This window comes from Ruditapes philippinarum, unplaced genomic scaffold (genome assembly GCF_026571515.1).
Source record: "Ruditapes philippinarum isolate M1 unplaced genomic scaffold, ASM2657151v2 ctg11441_1_1_1_1, whole genome shotgun sequence".
In the NCBI taxonomy this organism is placed as follows: domain Eukaryota; kingdom Metazoa; phylum Mollusca; class Bivalvia; order Venerida; family Veneridae; genus Ruditapes; species Ruditapes philippinarum.
The window spans coordinates 22,406-43,914 of NW_026862904.1; the positions used below are offsets into that span (position 1 = coordinate 22,406).

Here is a 21,509-nt window from a genome sequence, read left to right on the forward strand (position 1 = left end):
TCAGTAATGGCTTGCACAGGGCCACCACGGGTCAACGCAGGGGACATATCAAACACATGTAAGTAATTTAACGGTTGAATAGTCTAGAGTGAATGTATGTGATTAAGCATGTTTTGTTTGACACTACTTTATTTTCAATTTTGAATGCATTTCTTTCTTTATTCCACCTAATTATTTTTATTTTCTCAAATAAAATTTATATGTGTGTATACATTTATATTACTCTTTGCCTTGAAAGCCTCTCTTTAGCTTAAAAAATCTTTATCAATATGTATTTCAGTTTTTATGTTATTTTATGTCAAAGCAACCCCATTAATTTTCTTTCTCTGATTGTGTTTTATTTTCTGTTTTCTTTCACAGCGCATGGTTACCCTATAGAATATGGTTGTAAGTATAGTGACTTAGTTCTCTTATTTTACATTTCTATTTAAGCTGCTGGAATTAAATTTTAATAGTTGCCGGTTCATCCTTCCCCTCGTTATTTTGTCACACTTTCGTTTCTCAAAGCACCTTTATTTATTTGACTGAGTTTTGAAGTGTCCGTCTCCCTTTCGTTTTTGTCCCACTGTTTGTAAAGGCACTTTCATATATTGTCACCTTAATGCAGTAATGGGTTAACTCCTTATATAATTTAATAGTAGTTAACCTTTTATTGCACTAAGGTTACAATATTGATCTTGGATAATTGTGATGTTATGGATCTCTACCATAAGATGTTTTTAATTTCCACATGCCTCTACCTGATTGAGATGGGGTCTGTGTGGGCTAAGTGTTTAAGGTAGTATGAATACCTCTAGCTAGGGACCTGTGAGAAATCTTTTCACATAGTTTATGGAAACTCATTGCTTCTATACAACTGCCATTTTAATGCCTGAAATAATGTACGAAATGGCACTCGGGGTCAACCTCCACCTGTAAAGCTTGAAGTTGGCCATGATAGGTCAAGACCACTGAGGCTAAATATAGATTTTCCTTTTAATTATACTATGATTTTAGTTCTGTCATAGCGACATCGTGGAGCACATGTTGGCAATTCATATGTTCATTCTAATCTTTACTGTTTTTGCTTTTTTTTGCATGCTCTGTAATTGCATATTGGATAATACTGAAGTTTGTGTAACAGATGTTTCATCCAGTAAAAGTTTATTTTATAAATCCAGTTACTTTTATTCCTTTCTGAGTAAAATATTCATTTGGAAAGCATTTCATTGACCATGATTTCTCTAAGGCTCTTGGTCAAAAGGGATGCTTTAGAATTTATTTATAAAGAAAACTCTTGATGACATTTTTATCCAAAATTATAAGTAAAGCTTTTTGATAACCCAAGCTTTTTATTACACTTAGTCTAAAGGGATGCTATTTTATTCAAAATTATTAGGAAAGCTTTTTGATGACCCAAGATTTTTATTACACTTAGTCTAAAGGGATGCTATTTTATTAGCTCGACAATTCGATAAGAATAAGTAGAGCTATTGTAGTCACCCGAGCGTCGGCGTAACCACTTATGTTAAAGTTTTTGTAATAGTTCAAATATTTTCAAAGTCCATTGACATATGGCTTTGAAACTTTGCACACTTGTTCACCATCATTACCCCAACCTGTAAACAGGAGGAGGTAACTGTATCAAGCATTTTGACAGAATTATGCCCCTTTTTCGACTTAGAATTTACGTTAAAGTTTTTGTAATAGTTCAAATATTTTCAAAGTCCATTGACATATGGCTTTGAAACTTTGCACACTTGTTCACCATCATTACCCAAACCTGTAAACAGGAGGAGGTAACTGTATCAAGCATTTTGACAGAATTATGCCCCTTTTTTACTTAGAATTTACTTTAAAGTTTTTGTAATAGTTCAAATATTTTCAAAGTCCATTGACATATGGCTTTGAAACTGTGCACACTTGTTCACCATCATTACCCCAACCTGTAAACAGGAGGAGGTAATTGTATCAAGCATTTTTTTTTTACTATCAAGCACTTAGAATAGTCGAGCGTTGCTGTCCTACCGACAGCTCTTGTTCAAAATTATTAGGAAAGCTTTTAAGTGATCCAAGATTTTATTACTCTTGGTCATGAGAAGGGTTTTAAAGAGTTTTTAGGAAAGTTTTTGAATGACTAAGATTTTTGTTGCACATGGTCCCAGTGCCAGTTTGAAAAGTAGTTTAATCCATTAATATAAGGCAAAGAAAAGGGCTGACATGTCAAAACATTTTCATAACGTTTAGTGGATGGTTCATCAGTACTGTGTTTTACTTTGACTATAATATAGATTTATGTGTTGCATGGACATGTTTACAATTATATATATATACTTGATGTGATTTTTGTTTCCGTCATTGTCCTCTCAAGACATTATAATTATATACTGTGAATTCACCTAATTTTGTGGGCATAGAATTTCGTTGTTTGTATGAAAAGACATTTTTTTTTGGCACTTGAATTTTTTTATTGTCTCTTTTTGCAAAAAAAGGATAATGTTATGTAATGCATAATAATCTTACAGCAGGTAAAATGAAAATTTCTTCATGGATTGGGCTGTGTATGAAAAGCATGAAAATTAATGCCCCACAAATAATTGTGAATTTTGCAGTGTAGTATATTATCTATCTAATTTTTAATCATATACTTTTCTTTATCACATTTGCTTTGAGAAAATTCATTACATGCACATTTCATATCTCATTCTGCCATCATTTTCTGTTTTATATTAATCTTAAAAAGCAAATCTTGCTATTTATCTTTTCTTTTTTTTCATCTTTATTTTTTTTTTTTCATTTTGTAACAAGACTTGTGATTGGTCAGTTATTTTTTGTGGTTGCATGGTTCCCTAAGTTGTTTATGTTTACACACCATTGTTACAGATCGACTGGTTCCCTGCACGGAGGAAGACGAGCATTGTCATCCAGAAGTTTATGACGAGCAGTACATGAACAGAGTTGGCTATGGCATGTATTTTTTTTATTCTACATTTTTTACGTCCATCGTTTCATATTTGTTCACACCTCTTGTTGCTATGGCGCCCTCGTTTATTTTTCTGTACAACAAATCATGTTCAGTCTATCATGTCTTGTGTTCAGTTGGAAAGTAAACAGGAATTAGCCTATGGGGTATTTCAAATTAGAAACAAAATAAATCAGTATGGTGTGTGCTAGATTCATAATAACACTAAGCCATTACATCACAACTTAACTGGGTATAGATAAAGACATTCAGGCTACATTAATGAAAACTAAGGTTTCCTGTTTACTTTCAATAAATTTGAAAATCTGATTTTTTTAAGTTAATTATTTTATAAGTTTTTGATTATTATTTCTATGTTTTCATTTGTTTTAAATGTGACCATACCATTCACTATCATCAATCCATTCTCATTATAAAAGATCAAAGAAATGGAGACACAGTCTAGCCTATATTAAAGATATACTATGCTCAAATTTGATATTCGAAAATATTGATAATTGCTACAAAGACTCTTTGTAAACATAAAATAAAAAGGTTTTGACTTCATACAAAGTAGATATATTATGTTTAAAATTCTACAAACTATATATGGTCACAATATGAATATATAGTGTCATTAAAAAAACTGGCAGTTTTTTAAAGAAAATACCAAATTTACTTGACCCGTATCAGGGAATGCAGCTTCCCATACACATTTTATTCCTTCTTTTATTCAAGTAAGACATATTCAGTTAGAATTTCATAGATTTCAACACATTTCTGTGATTAAAGATTTTCACTAAAAGATGAGCATAGTATATCTATAAAATGACCATAATTTTTCATTTTTGAATTTTACATTTTTATTTTTTGTCTGATGATTAAACTCTTGTAGATAGACTAGGCTGTAAGCATGTGAAAAAAAAAGAGTTAAATTGCCATTAATACACAGTATGCCAATTAATACACAAAATAAGGCCTACCTATATGACTGTGTAAATGCACAGCTGCAGCTGTGGATAATACTTATAAATTTCCTCATCTACTTTTCCTGTATGATGAAATGACTGCTTATAGGACAAAATTCAATATAAAATATGAACCCCCGACTTATAAGTGATCAGACTTACATGTGGGTAAATACAGTTTTTTGGTGCACAGTTTTGAATAAAGAGCAGTAAGGCAGTTTGGTATTAATGGCAATTCACTTCTTATTTCCATGCACATTTGTCTCCCTTTCTTCTATTTTTAGAAGGCAAAAAAATCATCCGCATAGTGTGAAATTTCTGCTTTGCCTCTGACTGACGAGCATCATAGCTATGGAATGAAATACTTGCTTTACTTTTATATGGAATGGAGCTTTGAAAACTTATCTGTATTTTGCTATGTCTTGAAATTTTTGCACTTTGTCGTGATTTTGTGAATGACTAGCTTCTCTCACATGACTTTGTTTTTTTGTGAAGCTTCAAAAATTTACCAAAAGTCAAAGGGTGAAAACTCTTACCATACTAAATATCTTAAATAGACTTGCCTATCTTTCAATTTGGAAAATTAATTGGAGAGAGAAAAAAACATGACTGTTTTAGGGAAATTTTTTTCAAAATAGGTAATGATTGAATGGCAAACTGTGTAGACCATGGTCAATGGTCAAACTGTACTGTTGTGAATCTTCCAAAAATGTGTGTGTGGGGGGGGGGGGGAGCTTTAAAGGCTTAAAAATGATTTTTTTACTATTAAAGGATAATACCCATTTGAGAATCTATTTACGCTGGAAGACCAATAATACTTAAGTATGTTGCTAAAGATTAAAGATGTGATGACATTCTAGATGCGAAATACTTTCTTAACTAGTCATACTCATTCATTTTGTTGCTTATTGTGTTTACAGGTGGATTTAGTACCCCGTCACATCATGGCTCCCTGACCCGGCGCCATAAACCCCGCACCCCAATGACGGGCATAGCCACGCCCGTGAAACATATGTCCTCTACGGACGTATCATCATCTAGCCCCCATCATCATCATCATTCCGGTGCATTTGCCCGCACCGGCTCGCCTCTCCGCAGCTTTAGTGTACCGGAACCCCCCGGGTCAGGCAAAACTAGCACTCCCAAGCATATAGGTAAAAATGGCGTAGTTGGGTGGCAGGTTTCACACTTTATTTACCCCCCTTTATTTAGCACTGTAACCTAACCCTTTTTTTTAACGCTTTTTGGTGGTTAGATATTTATGTATACACTTATCATGATAAAAGGTGAAGGTAGCGCTAGAATTTAACATTCCCATAAAAACATGTACCATACCATATACCATACTATGATATACCATACCATTTACAAAACTATTATATTATACTTAACAATTTCTTTATCACTTAACATCAGACCATTTGCCCCTCACTGCTGTGGGTTCAAACAACGGTAGGGACTTTAGATTCATTCATGTGAGGAAGTTAACAAGCTTGCTTATGAAATGTTAGTGGTTCTACTCGGGTGCCTGTTCGTGCCTGTAATTTAATGAACACAAGGGAACTGGATGCCTTTCTCTACCAGTAAAGCTGGAAATTCGCTATTTGACATCTAAGTGTGTTGGTGTTAAGTAAAACTCAACCACAAAAAAAGAAAAATTCTCTAAGGTACATGATTGTTTACTATGGCACATTCAAATAAGTCCAAGTTTCCACACAAAAACATGACTTGTATAAAAGCAAGCATAAACAATCATATGACCAGTATAGAGCCAGGCCAGTCTGATTGTTTATACATTTTGACAGGCCATGAAAGTTAAGGCGGTGTTGCCGGGTGGTTAATAACCCATCAGACTGGTAATCTGAGGATTACTGACGATGTGGGTTCAAACCCCGACAGGAGCAAGCATTAAATTTTGTTTCTGAGCGCAAGAAACTTTGCTTAGAACTGGTTGGTTCCAAGAACGGATTTGAGCGTTTCAATAAGCTAATGCACAACACAATAGAAATTTTAAAAAATTAGTATAACAGATTCAATAAACTAAAGTAGTTGCTGTAGTTAAAGTTTATCGTTTCAATACTTTATTTCTCTGAAGGCCATGGAAAAAAATTGCACGACAAGAACTTATTTTATGGATCATTTACAAAGTTATTTTTGGCCTTGTAAATAATTGGGTATAATTATTTTGGGTCTTATTATATGGAAATTTTTTATATTGTAATATAAATATTTGTTATGTCTGTTTTGTATGAACTGTTTGTATATAACATTTGTATGTATTGTTTAGATGCCAGTGTTGTCTGTGGCTCGTTTGTGAAGAAATGAAACTTATACAATATTAGCATATTTTTTTTTCAATTTCAGAGCTTTCACTGTTAACTAAAATAGTATTTGTTGATAATGTTGTTATTATAGATCTACTTATTTGAGATTACATTAAAAGAAAAAAAAAAATACTTTACCCTTTTCAAGTTATTCTACTGGCAAGCATCATTGAATTTTTTAAAGGGAGATAATATAAAAACAAAACAACCCTGAGTAATGTAGAGTTGTGGTCCTTTAACAAATGCACTTCCTCTCACTAGGTTTTATGAATGTGTGTATATATGAAATGAATTTGAGTGGGATTAGATAAGGGAAAAACCAACATTTCTCCAGTTTCCGGTTAACACCAATTTGGATAATTGTACTCTTTACAATAACCTACTAACACTTTAAAATATACCACAGAAACTTACTTACCCCTAACATGTAATGATCAGTAACTTAATTACCCTGATACCCTGTTATAATAATATACATTCATAGTCTTTCATGTATATCCATATATCTGTCCTTTGAATATATAAATTTTCTTTATATTAGAAACAGATAATGTAAATAACTATCCTTTCCATTACATATAATTTAATATTTTTCATACAGGGATTTAAAGTAAATAACTATCCTTTTCATATATGATTTTTAAAAAATAACTATCCTTTTATTATACGTTAATGTAAATAAAATACCTTCTATTTTTCTATTTCTACCCCATAAATTGAAAATTTAAAAAATTTTTTTACTTTTGAATATGTTTGAATAAAAAATTTATCCCGGGTTTAAAGGAGACAAAAAAGTTTAATGAAAATTTAATTTTTTAAAAAAAAAAAGAAAAAAAAATTTACTCTACGGCATTACTTTTCATCAATTTAGACACACTTGGAACAACTGTTTTAACATTTTAAAGAAAATAGTTACTTGAAAAAATGAAGAACTGCTGTTTGATAAATAGATACTGACCAGGAATTAAAAGTTCACAAATTTTAAAAAAAACAACATAACCCCTCAGTATCTCACAGGGAAGAAAAGAAAATAAAAGATTGAAAATTGATGTATGTATAAATTTTTGTGTTATTTATTTTACAGTGAAGCCACAGCAGACCGCAGCACCATTCAAGAAAGCAGCGCCAATTTCTAGCGGTCCAATAAAGCCGAGGGCGATGATCCAGGCACCGATGGTCTCGCCAAAGTCCGCCCCCGATGTATTACAGACAAAAAGTGAGGAGAAAGATGTTGAGGTAAGCTGATATTTTATACCAGAGATGGCGTTTCTATTGATTGTTGTTAAAGCTTGAAGAATCACTATTAAAGATTTATACTAATTTTCATTGAAATTTTGAAAATGCATTTGAATTTGTAATATTGTGAAGTAACCAAAAGGAAGCAATCTACACATTATGAATGGCACTTACAAACCACGTAAAGTACCCAAAAGTGGTCAAAATATGTATAAATAGCCTCTACTGCGTTAGTAACGCAGTAGAAATATAGTTGTTAATACTGAAAAATCAGTCATTAACCACACACGTAATATGTAAAATATTACTTGAATCTTGAAACTTTTTACTTTTCCTTACATCTTAGTTCATTTTTCTCAAGTTTGATTTTATTGAGATATTTTGACTCATCTGGAGGCATGTAGCTTTAAAGGAACTCCACAAGCCTAAAAAACAAAATTAAGTTTCTTACAGAGATCCACCAGGGCACTTACAACAGAAAGATATGCAAAAGATACTTAAGAAATATACTCGGAATAAATTGAAAATCATATTTCAACGCTTTTCAATTTTGGATTATTTTCCACAATGAGAATAATCATTCTGAAAAAATGGAGTGATGGAATGATGTAAAATTTTGCACACACATTATTTGTCTTGACCTACATCAAATGCAACATTAATCTTGGAAAAATTATTTCCAGTCCCGTCATGTCAAAACTTGTCAGTTGTGTTCCTTTAACAGTGCACTGTGCTCAGGTGGGATTTTGAAAAAAGAAACAAATGATATTTTACAACTTTCTATAGAATTTTTTGGCACTTATGCCCCTGCCATAAAATGCAATTTCACCAAAAAATGGGTAATTGACGTAACAGCCATGGTCTCCCAAAAGTGATATCGGAAATAACTGATTTGCTACGATATTGGGCGATGTAAGTGTCACGGTTCAGAACTGTTCACTATCTAGGGCAGATGATGTGTATTAGCGGCTGGATAGCTCAGTCAGTAGACTGGGTATTCCGAGTTTGAGGTTCGAGTCCTGGTCCTGGCACATTTTTCTCACCCAGTGACATTTGAATTTTTTTAGTTGGGAAAGCATTACAGTAAGACTACCTTAATGTGTTACATGATCTTATATGTTTATCGAATTTTATCATTATTATTTCAGAAATCAGTGAGTACGGAGGAACTTACGGCAGAAATGGCGAACTTGGAGGGATTAATGAAAGACTTGAACGCTATTACGCAGCAAGACTTTGAATGCTAGCATTATGACAGTGGTCATACATTTTATATATATTATAGTGTCATAATTATACGATGAATCGAACAAAAGATTTCGAAGAAATCTCTATAAACAACACTTGAGTGCTAGAAATTTTGAAGAAAAAATATTATTTTGAGACGAACAAAGAGGAACAAAAGTTTTTATACGTCGTTGATTAGTTGATTTGCGGAACTATGAGACAAAAAGTAACTTTGTATCGCAATGTTGTTGTTGTTTATGATAAATGAAAATCTTTCTTGTGTGAAAGATAATTGAGGCATTAAAAAAAATCATTTGAAGGTATTCGTAAGGACAAGATTGGAATAGTTTAATATATTGGCCAAAGATAAATTTAAGATATTTGGCGATTTGATTTTAAAGTGTCAGTAATTCTATATATAGAGCAAATGGCGAAACATTATTTTGAATATCATGAAGATGGTGTTTTTATACTTCTGAGAGAAAACTGCCACAACTGTGAGATGTTCAGGAGGATCTCTCTTGGAGAACGTTGACAATGTTTTGGGTTTGATAGAAAAGTGTCAAAAGGTCATGGGATATCTATATTTAAATGTACAAAGTGTCTTAAATGAATGGGAGAAAGGATCTCAGTTAAATGTTTGTGCTGATGATGGAAAAAAAGAGAAAATTCTGACTTTCCGAGATGAGCAGAATGAAAGATACAACTAACCACGGATGAGCCGAATGAAAGATACAACTAACCACGGAGGAGGACTATGTTCAGGCACAACTAACCTTGGATGAACCAATGGAAGATACAACCAACCAAAGATGAATTAAACCAAAAGGAAAAGAAGGTGTTGAAGAATATACAGAAAGATACAACTTAACAAGGAGGAAAGAAATCTGTGGACTGAGTAATGTTAGTTGTATCATTTTGGACCAATGTATCACTTTTGATTCAGGTTTTAACTGGAAAACTGATTTTTTTTTTTTAATTATGAATTGCCAAAGGAATTTTTTTTATATATGGGTATAGGATAATATGTGATCATTAGTTTGTTTTTATAGGACATTTTTTTTAAGTGCAAAATTACATTACGTCATATTGTAAAGTATTCAGGCCACACCTTTAAACTGAATGTCAGATAATTATATGATTATTTCTCGTTTGGTATGAATGATGTTTATTTTTTACGGTTTGAATCTGTGGAAGAGCTTTATTGACTGAATTAAAGATTATTTCAAATTGATAGTATAAATGAAATTCTGTACTGGGAATAAATCTATGGAAGGGCTTTATCGCCTATATTTTAAAATAATTTCAAAATGGTAGTATTAATGAAATTCTGTACTAAAAATGAATATATGGAAGGGCCTAATGGCCTTTATTTAAAGATGACTTCAAATTCAAAGCATAAATGATAATCCGTAATGAAAAATGAATCTATGGAAAGCAATTATTGTCATAATATACTTGATGGTTTAATGAATTCAATGTTTTTATGAAAAATGTATTGGTGCCAGTCTCATGTTTTTAAAAGCAGTGTTCTGACTTACTAGAAGCTAAAAATCGTCTTGTTTTAACCCTTGGCAGTAAATGATAACTCTTTATTTTGATTGTCTACCTTTCATAATTTTGAAAAAGAGAACATAAAACTTTTAAAAATAAATGCTATTTGAACAATTAGCAATGATAAGAATAATTATGAAAGAAAATGGTATGAGTACTTGTTGAAAATAATAAGAAATTAATTTTGCTACAATGTCAATCAGTAGTATAATTTTGCTTAAATTTTTAAATTTTTTAATTGAACCTTCTGATTGATTTAGCCTGCACCCTCAGTGTGAGCTCTATTCTAATAAATAGACTGTATTGTTTTGTCTTAAAAAAATGGGCTTCCAGATGAGATGACATTAAAGTGAAGTTTTTTTGCATGAAGGAAAGGTTTCCTTGATAAGAATGGGGTTAAAACTATTTATCTAACATGTGATCCAAAGATTTGCTTCCCTTTGACAAAAATGAACACCTTCCACAATTTATACAGTATGTTTATTGCAACAGTGACTTCCCTTTGATGAGTTGCACCATTTGCACTTGAAGAACATTTTAAGAGTTGCTTCCCATAGATAAATAATTATTTACATAACAAGAGTTGCTGCCCTTAGATAAACAATTAGGACTTTATGATATTAAGATAAACAATTAGGACTTTATGATATTAACTTTCCTTAGATATATAATTTTTGTAAACAGTTTGAAAAGAGTTGTCTCCCTTTAACAAGCATATAATGGACATTACCACAGTTGTTTCCCTTTTGAAACTTTATGCTTAGGGTAATTTTTTGCAGCATTCCAGTACAGATTCATATTTGAGGGGTGGGGGAGGCTTATTGTTGTGTGAAAGTACTGACCCATATTTCATGTGCATGTTAAGGTACACCATTGAGAAAAATAATCGAAAAAATATTTTTATATACCATTTGAATGAATGAATTGAAAATTATAATTTATGCATCTTTAAAGTGTGTAATATTCTATTTCAGATGTAATTTATTTATTGTATACTTTTTTTATTATAAAATGGCATTGCTGCAAATATGTAATTTGTTATATAATTTGTAATTACATTTTTGTTTAAGGGTTCATTCTTTTTTAAGTACATTTTTTGCACATTTCATGAACAATTTTAAGCCCATTTATTAGAGAAATATTCAGATTAATCTATACATGGTTGTGTTGCGCACATCCTGGTTTCTAGTTCGTATCTCATTGACTGATAATGATATTAATTTGAATTTTCACAAATGTTTCCATTGTCATGGATATTGGTCTTTGTCCAAGGCACATAACTCTGGCATGGATTTTCACTGAGTAATTCCCCTTTGGTAGCATAATGTTTTTTTCTTTACCTATGTTTATTTCTATCTAGCAAAATGAAAAAGTCAAGCATATTGTGTAACCATCTTTAGGACAAAACTTATTTTTTTACAAATTTTTTACAATGATTTGATGCAATTTTTTTCTTTTACAAATAGGTCTTATTTAGGATTATGTGTAATACAAATTGAAAGAATGTTAAGGTGTTTGTCTGAACAAATTTTCATTTTATATCTTGTCAAATATTGATAATAGATGTAAATGGTATTTACAGAAATGTTCAAGGCTAAAGGCTGGACATTAGTGATAAAAAAGGCCTTGTTTTCACATTACTTTCCCTTAAAGTTGTATTCAATGTGACCTGTCAAATAAGAATAGCCATCTTAAAAGCACCTAAATGACCTACATAATTGAAATGATGTGACCTGTATTGTCTATATAAAAACATGAAATTGTTCTTTATTTTAGAAATGTCCTTTAGTACAAAATTGACCTTTATTACACATTTGATCTGTAATGAAAAAGGTTGACCTTTACATTTGAAAAAATAGGCTTTGAATTTTCAGTAAAGACCTTATTTGAGAAATTTTTTTATGCAGAATAGAAAACAAAAAAAAAATGGTTAAATTATAAAGAGATGACCTTCCCCTTTATTAGAAGATTTATATGGAAAATGATCCTTTTATAAAAGTGAATGGCCTTGACCTTTACAGGAAATGAATGATCATTTAAAAAAATGGGAAAAGAAAGTGTCAAAAATGGTCATTTAATTGTTAAAATTGACCTTGACCTAGAAAAGAAAGTGATGACCTTGAGAGTTGACCGTTTTAGGGGGAAGAAATATTGTCAGAAGTAAAATGTGGTCATTAAATTGTATAAGAATTTACCTTGACCTTTATTAGAAATTGATGACCTTTGTATGAAAGGTCATGTTGAATGCAACTATAGCAACCAGATATGAACTGCTTGGTGTTGTAGTAGGTTTTAAGTTTTGTAGTATAAAATACATTTGAGCTGCGCCATGACAAAACCAACGTAATGCGTTTGAGACCAGCATGTATCCAGACCAGCCTGCTCAGTCTGATCAGGATCCATGCTGTTCGCTTACAGACTCTATAACAAGTAGAGAAACTGATAGCGAACAGCATGGATCCGGATCAGACTGCGCGGATGCGCAGGCTGGTCTAGATCCATGCTGGTCACAAATGCATTACGTTGGTTTTGTCATGACGCAGCTCATTAAAATCTGTTCTTCAAAGTGCCATTTTTGATCAAACTATGTTTTCCAGTTCAATGCTTCTCTATTTTGTACAAATGTGCAAGAAAATGTTGTAGTTTTATAGATAATTATTCATTAATTATTTCAGTCGTTTTGTCACCATATCTTAATATTGTCATATGTTCAAAAATGAAGTTTTTTAGTGATTTTTTTACATGTATATTTGTAAATTTTTTAATTATTATTACTGTTAAGTGTTTTATTGAAAAAAAGTTTGTAAATGATTTACATATCTCATAATTTCATGATTTCCATGGCAAAGTTTTATTTTTTTGTTTCAGGTAAAACACTTGATTTTTTAGCGGCTTTTTGTTTTACATTTTTTATACACTTGACCCACCTGAGGTTTTAAGGGTGTAGTGTTAAATTAAAGATATTTAGTGAAACTAAATCAGGTAAAAAAGAAACATTTTATTTTCCCCATGAAAATACTGGTACATTTTTAAATTGATATTTCTTGAATTTTACATTTTGGCTGCCAAAATTTTTTTTTATATTTCTGCTGAAAATGTTTTGACATATATGGAATTCTACATATAACATACATATATTTTGATATTTTCTTGAAATTCTACATTTTGGCCACAAAACTATTTTGAATTTTCATGAATTTTACCTTTTGATCGCGAAAATATTTTGGCATTTTCTTGAAATCTTTATCTTGGCTAGTGTAACATTTCTTTAATTTAGTCCTTTTGATATCAGATTTAAAAAATAATTTTTTTTTGCCCTTTCTTAAATCAAACATTTTTGGCGCAAAAAAAACCCAAAAAAACTAAAAAACTTTTTATATTTCTTTTATAACCCATTAGGTATGAATAGATCTCAGTTAGTTGTACACAGCGGCAAAACAGCAAGACATCGATTTCTTTTTATAGATTTTTTAATTTATTCATTTTTTTTAAATTATATATACAGCCCTATGACAGTGCAAAATTTGGCATAGATATAATTGTTTCCCTTTTTTTCTTTATATACATGATGATGTTTCAGTGATATATAAACATATACTTTTGCTATTTATAGCTCCATATCTACATACACAATGACTCCTTTTTTTGGCAGGCAAATCTAAGTGTTGTGAATTTTGTACTTTTATTACCCGAGTTTTTTTTTTTCTTACATGCACAAACAAGTTTTTAGATATCTTTTTTTGTGAGTCCAGCACCGTGTTGTGAAGTTACTTTATGTGTCCATTTTGTTTATATTTTACTTCCATTATGGCATCCCTTCATTCTATTTATAGAACCAATAGCATGTATAATTAGCATTGTTTTTAAAGCGCAAAAAAAAACTTTTCAGTTTCAATGAACACACAATTTTTTTTTATATACCAAATGTTCAGCATTAAATTCTTGTTTTAATGTATAATGCTAAATGAATTTTTGGCCATTGGGGTATAAAAAAGTGGACAGAAAATGGGAAATTAAACAGTTTAAGGTAAACTTTACAAGATTTATTAATATTTTAGATTTTCCCAGCAAATCCAGAGGTATTAACTTGACTTTTACAGTTACAATTTTGTGGTGTAGCAGTTAATTTTGTTCAGTTCTTGTATATCACATTTTAAATACAAAATCAAAATAATGCAGAAAATAGTAGTAAAAAATTTAGCTAACATACAAAATCAAAGCACAGAAGGCGCTGAATTTGTTTGGGTCTCAGAATGTAAGAAAGGTGCAGGTTGTGAGATTATATGTTTAGTGCCACCAATGCTTTCCAGCGTTTTAATTGTAGTAAATTGGCTATAAGACTAATTGCAACACTGATATTCAATCCAATGTTTATTTGACTTTAACAATTTAAAAAAATGAGTTACCTTTACTGGGATTTGAACTCCAGACCTCTCGCTTCCTAAGCGAGCCCGAAAACCCTTCAGCCACGGTTAAATTTGTATGTGAACGGCCTGAAGAAAACCATATTATTCTAAATTAGGGCTTGTAACGACTTTTAACTGTTGTTTAACACAGATGTAAATAATCCTGAAGCTTACTATAAGCATGTATATTTATAAAGAATCAAAGGGCTTCAAGTTCTTTGGTATTTTCTGATCTTTGCAATCTAAATTGTACTGTATATCTGTATGCATTTTCCTGTATAAGTTTATTTTTATGTATTATAATTCATTTTGTAAGGCACATACGGAATTCTGCATAACTAGAGTTGCATCAAAAAATCATTTATGTACTTTTTTTACGACAGCCACACTTTATCCTTGTAAATCATGGCTACTTCCTTAACAAAAACAATTTAAAAAAGAATTTAACAAAAAAAAAAAAAAATTCCTCGACTGGATTCGAACTCGAGACCTCTCACTCACTAAGCGAGCGCGTTACCACTGTACCACGGAGAAGTTATACACAGAATGTCTGAATAATATCAAGTCATTCTAAATTTAGAACTTCCTTGCATTCAGGTTTGTAATCCTTATTAATTTCGAGGTATTTTGTTCAGGGTAAACCTGTTGTTTAAAATTGAAGTAATATTTTAGCGAAAATCCATTCGCCCAAACAGTCCGACATGTAGAATCTATATATTCCACTACTCGGTTTGTGTAGTATTCGGTAATCTACATGGCTAAAATAGTATTTTCATTGATAAAATCATATTCATCCGCGTAATTTGTGATTGTGCATTTATTGACAATTCAATAAGCCAACGCTATTGTTTAACTTTTAAATGCGTTGTAATTTGTTGGATACTTGTAACAAAATAAAATATTTCTTTCTTTTAAATCGCTAGTTTTAAGCTGTTTTGAGAACTACTTGTTGTTAGGTTTGTCATAAACTTCTGTGTCAGAGATTGAATGTCCGCTTTGTATTTAGTTATTTTCGATCAGAAAATACCAGAAAACAATATTGGAAAGCTTCGACCATTCGGGAATTACTTTGCTTGAAAATTGATGCGCCTGTCTTTGACCATCTTTACGCAGTGATCTCCCCTGAATTTTTCGGCTTTAGTGTACATACAAAAGGGAAGTAACCGCTTCAAAAAAGTGGACTACTTTCGGCATTTGCAATTAAGAACATTAGACTCTGAAATTTCGCTACCATTATTTGTTTGGTCTGACGACCCAAACAAATAAAAAACCAAAAAAATGTCGAATAAACAAAAACCATAAAACTCTTTATTTCTGTACAAGGTCTTGAACAATCCTAGTCTGTTTTGCAAATGTATTAAAAAAATTATGATGAAATAACATATTTGATCATTTTTATAGAAAATATTTTGGAAAAGAATATTTTTTTTTGGATAATAGAAAAATATATCAACTACAGAATAAATGTGATGGGTAATTCAGCAAATGTAAGTTTGCCCCAGCTTTTTATGGGTTTACCCCATAAACAAGCAATTAACATTGTAATTTGAATTATAGATTTTTTCTATGAGTTTAGAAAAGAGTGGACACACTGTTGTGCCTAATTTACATATATACCATTAATAACTGCAACACCAAAAAAATTGTAACTGTAAAAAGTAAAGTTAGTACCTTTGGATAAGCTGGTAAATTCCAAGATATTCATAAATCTTGAGTAGGCTAACTCTATTGGCAAAATTTACCTGAAATGATTAACAAAGTTTACCTTGAATTAGCAAGTTTAATATAACGATTTCAAGTACCTGTCTCATATTACTAATGAATTAATTGTATTTAGCTCGTAATTTTTATTTGATTTTCAAAACCAAACTTTCATATTCTCAGATATCATGTTCTGTGTTACAAAACTTAACTGTGAATTTCTGTCTGTTCAAATATGCATACTTGTATACTATTTTTTGTGTAATCGAGGAGTAATTTTTTAACACATGTGTAGTGCATATGATTCAATTTTGAACCAGTGTTGTAATGCAAATATTTGATAATCGAGTAGTTTGAAATATCTGTAACATTAATATTCAAATTTGATGACGTAATTATGTTTAGTTACTGAAATTTACTAAAAATGCGGATTTTTCTTTTGTGGGGGCTACAGGTTCAAATTTGTGTTTTTATACATGTATATTTTTTTGTTTGTTCGATGAACAACCTTATAATATTTTCATATATACTAAACTTGGTTTAATGGCTGAATTTTGGCCAGTAGATAGGGTGAACATCAACTTCCGACTGGTAAAGCTTCTGTCATCAAGTCAAGTTTGAACGATGTTATGTGGGATGGTCAAATATGAAATTGCGTGCTTTTTTTACCCATTATTCCATCTCATAATCTGATGACGTAATGATTGTCATGTCATAATTTCACAATGTCATAATTTCACAATGTCATAATTTTCATGATGTCATAACTTTCATGATGTCATAATTTCACAATGTCATAATTTTCACAATGTCATAACATTCATGATGTCATAACTTTCATGACATTAGAATACGGATTATAACGGCGTATTTCATACAAATATTACATTTTTTAATGGCTATATCAAACAAGGGAAAGAATTTTACTTTAAAGTTTGATATTTACAATTTTGATATGTTTAAATGTGTGCAAATTTACATAGGTTTTTTATATATAAAAATTAATCAAAGGTTGCAATGTAATATGTGTTTTATCATACGTCACGTGACCATTTATCATACCTCACGTGACCATTTTTCAAACATCACGAAATTGACCATTTGTCATACATTATGTGACAGTTTATGATTATCATACATTACGTGATCATTTATCATACATCACGTGACCATTTATCATACACCACGTGGCTGGGTTTATTTTTAGTATCGTACGTCACGTGACCATTTATCATACATCACGTGACCATCATGTCATATGTTCTTTTTTATCATATTGTCATAATGGAAATCAGTCTCATTATTAAAAATGGAATATGCTGACTTTAAATAAAATAAATATGAAATATAAATATGTTGTGTTTAATCATTATTTACGATGCACACACTTCAGTTATTCCTACATATTCAGTCCCCTAGGGGTAAATGGTGGCTGCAATTCTTATGTCTCAACCATTAAAGGCAACCCCTCAGCCAAAACGGGCACACCTTGTTTGTGTGAATGTAGCTGAGGTACAGTGGTTTAGGTTAAAGGAAGATATCGAGCTACTTTAATGTAAGTTTGCTATTATTGTAAGGATGATGGGCTGTTATCCAGTATAAACAAACAACTATTTTTAATGACAATGAACATACAATGTCAGCCAACATTTGAGGAAAATTCGTGATCATGACTCGGTGAGTCCGTGAAAGTGTGTGATTTTTTGCCCACAAAAAACAACGGTCCCCAAACAAAAACATAAATATAGTCTTACTGTAATGCTTTTTTCGCCAAAAAATTCTACATCGGCCAAATTCGTAGCAAATCGGTTATTTCCGGAATGTTATTTTTTCACAATCTAAGGCATTAGTTTATTTACAATGACTCTTCCTTTATCGCTATGTAGTAAATTCCGGTTATAAATTATTGAATAGATTTTTGGAAATGACCGATTTATTACGATATTGGCCGATGTTAGAATTATTTTTGGCGGGAAAGCATTAAGTAAGACTATCTTAAGATCTATGTGCTTAGCATGTGCTATTTAATAAAAAAAATATTTACAGCAGTTTCCTACTAGGAATCGAGCTGAAACCTTAAAAATTGGCATACACCACACGGTGTTGTGGTGTTGTCACCCTGAAATAAATTGAGAAAACAAGCGACAATTTATATACAAGTTCATCGTTTTTAGACAATTTAAAATTACTGTTTGTTTATAGATGAAATTGTTATTGTTAATTATGCCCCCACCCCTCCCCCTTCAAAGAAGTGTGGTATATTGCTTTGCATTTTTCCGTGGGTAGACCAAATGGTTCCGATCAATAAACGAAAGAACGCCTAGGCCTAGGAACTTCAAACTTAGTATCGGGATTGTTCATGACCAGTAGATTACCCATATTGATTTTGGGGTCAAAGGTCAGGGTCACATTGACCTTGTGGGTAAAATCGGTTCCTGATCAATAACTTAACAACCAATAGGCTGTTGGTCCTCAAACTTTGTAGGTGCTTTGGTCTTGACAAATAGACGACCCGTATTGATTTTGGATTCGAGGATCAGCTAGTGAATAATATACGAGAATTTTTTATCACCTGTCAGTGAAGGTGTCTCTAATTTTACAATGGCATACAAGTGGTTATGATGCCTGAACCTCGGCCTAGAGGTCGTGGGTCCGAGCCATACTTGAAACAGAGCCGTGTTTATTCTCTTTATACAACTACTGTGGTAATTAGACCCTTTCATTTTAGACCGTATTAAAGTTGTCGCCCTTGGATGACGTCATGGCTGGTTCCTGTATTCCTACTTGAATAATGTAATCACCCCGTGCATGATATTGCCTGCTTTTTGAATTTGTCTGTCTTTTACCACTTCCTGCCATGAACAAGCTTAATCAAACCGAGGCTGATTGGTTCAATATTGGCCCCGCCCCAAGGATCACTCGATTTGCAAATAAAAAAGAAGTATTCTGACTTCCATACAAAAAATAAATCACCGTACTGCTTTACTTATTGTTAAGACAAGGCGAGAATTTATCGCCGGTGCTCTTCTCAATCTACCTAAATGACCTAAGTCACAATTGACGCTACAACCCAGTTTTTAAAAATATCAATATTACTATATGCAGACGACACGGTCGTAATAGGCGAAAATCAGGAATCATTCCAGTCCTGTCTCAATGATTTTCACAAATATTGCGAGACTTGGAAATTAAATATAAACTTTCAGAAAACTAAGGTAGTTGTCTTTGGCACAAATAAACACAAGTCATATATTTTCAATATAAATGGTCAAATGGTCAATCAATCGAAACAGTAACGGAATATAGGTGTTATTTTCTCTAGCTGTGGTTCATTTCTTGCGTGTAGGAAACACCTAGTTTCACAAGCAAACAAAGCCATGAGAGTTCTATATAAGAGAATAAACAACATTGACCTTCCCCTAGACCTACAAATAAAGTTATTCGACCATACAGTGCTTCCCATTCTCACATAATTATGGAAGTGAAATATGGGGGTTCGAAAATTTAAATATCATAGAACAAGTCCATTCCAATTTTTTACGCAATATTACTAATACCAGAAAAAGTACTCCTAGATATATGTTATATGCTGAACTTGGGCGCTATCCTATCGAAATAAACATCAAATCTCGTATGATAAATTTTTGGAATAAACTTATTCAGTCTAAGGAATCAAAGATTTCATATATGTGTTACAAGTATATGATACAGTCTAACCAAAACTTTAAATGGATCAACTATGTTAAAAGTATACTTGACTCTACAGGTAATTCTATTTTATGGTTAACTCAAAATAATATCCAAGCTAAATGTATTAACAAATTGGTTAAACAAACATTAATCGACCAATATAAACAAGAATTGTTCTCACAACTAGAAAACTCGCATAAAGGTAGACTCTACAGTATGGTAGTTTTAAAAACAGTTTTAATCTAGAATATTATTTAAATATTCTCCCCCACCCCTTAGGTTATCTCTTTTGCATTTCCGAACTGCTAACCATCGTTTCCCAGTAGAAACGGATCGTTGGAATCAATCTTTTAAACCTCATGTGCAAAGAAAGTGCCAAAAATGTAACTCGGGGGGACATTGGCGATGAGATGCAATATCTGTTAAAATGCCCTTTTTTCAGAACTAAAAGAAGACAGCTAATACCAGAGAGATTCTTTATTAGACCAAATATACTGAAATTTAAGGAACTACTAACAAACCTTAGCTTATATGTTAAGCTACAGTCTCACTAACATCCCGGCAGAGCCCCGGCAGAGCCCTGGTAGACGTCCGGGGTGATCCGGGAACGACCGGGGTACGACCGGGAACAACCGGGGTACATCCGTAACTCTGCCGGCAACGTCCTGGATGATCCGGGATGATCCGGGAACATCCGGCATTCAACCCCGGATGGAATAAAATATTTAATATCACCGGGGTGGTCCGGGATGATCCGGGAAGGTATAGCTTTGCCGGCATCATCCTTAGCTCTGCCGGGAACGACCGGGGTGATACCGGGAAAGCACTGTAGCTCTGCCGGCACAAACCGGGGATGATCCGGGCTATGATATAGCCGGTAGAGCTACGGTAAAGCTACGGTAGAGCCCCGGTATATGCCGGCAGAGCCCCGGTAACTACAGGCAGAGCCCCGGGGGATAAAGGTAGAGCTACGGTTGATCCCGGTAGAGCCCCGGCAAAGCCCGGATCATTTAAAAAAAATAAGGACAATTTGTGATGATTAAACTTGTTTGTATTAAAAGCCTTCCCATTTCCCTTCTATCCAGTATTTAGAATATAGTTATAAGAATATCAAGAACTCAAAACTTTATTTTTTTCACCGCTTTCAAATAAATACTTCAAATATTGTCCGCTTTCCCCATCGAATACAGGAACACTAAAACCCAAAACATAATTAATTAGAATATTTTTGACCATGTTGTTACCCATACTAATTATTTATGCTACTCTTCGTTCACATGTTATTGCTTGATACATGTTAAATGTGTATTATGTAATCTGTGACAATTGAAAATAAAGTGATTTGTATTGTATTGTAAAAAGTAACAGGTACATGTAATTGGACAGTAACTTTTCGGAAACTACAAATGTAAAACAAGGAATCATTTTTTCTTTTTCTTCATTTTTTATATATTTTTTGTTA

General features: G+C 32.2%; 1 protein-coding gene across 1 annotated transcript; it reads left to right on the plus strand.

The window, feature by feature from the left end:
- Window positions 1-6: 6 nt before the first annotated feature.
- On the plus strand, window positions 7-17,709 carry LOC132720577 (neogenin-like). Its single transcript, XM_060704738.1, has 6 exons — window positions 7-58; window positions 361-387; window positions 2,863-2,946; window positions 4,830-5,063; window positions 7,318-7,469; window positions 8,618-17,709. The coding sequence occupies exons 1-6, from the start codon at window positions 7-9 to the stop codon at window positions 8,714-8,716; spliced, it is 648 nt and encodes a 215-aa protein (XP_060560721.1). The 3' UTR covers window positions 8,717-17,709.
- Window positions 17,710-21,509: the final 3,800 nt, after the last annotated feature.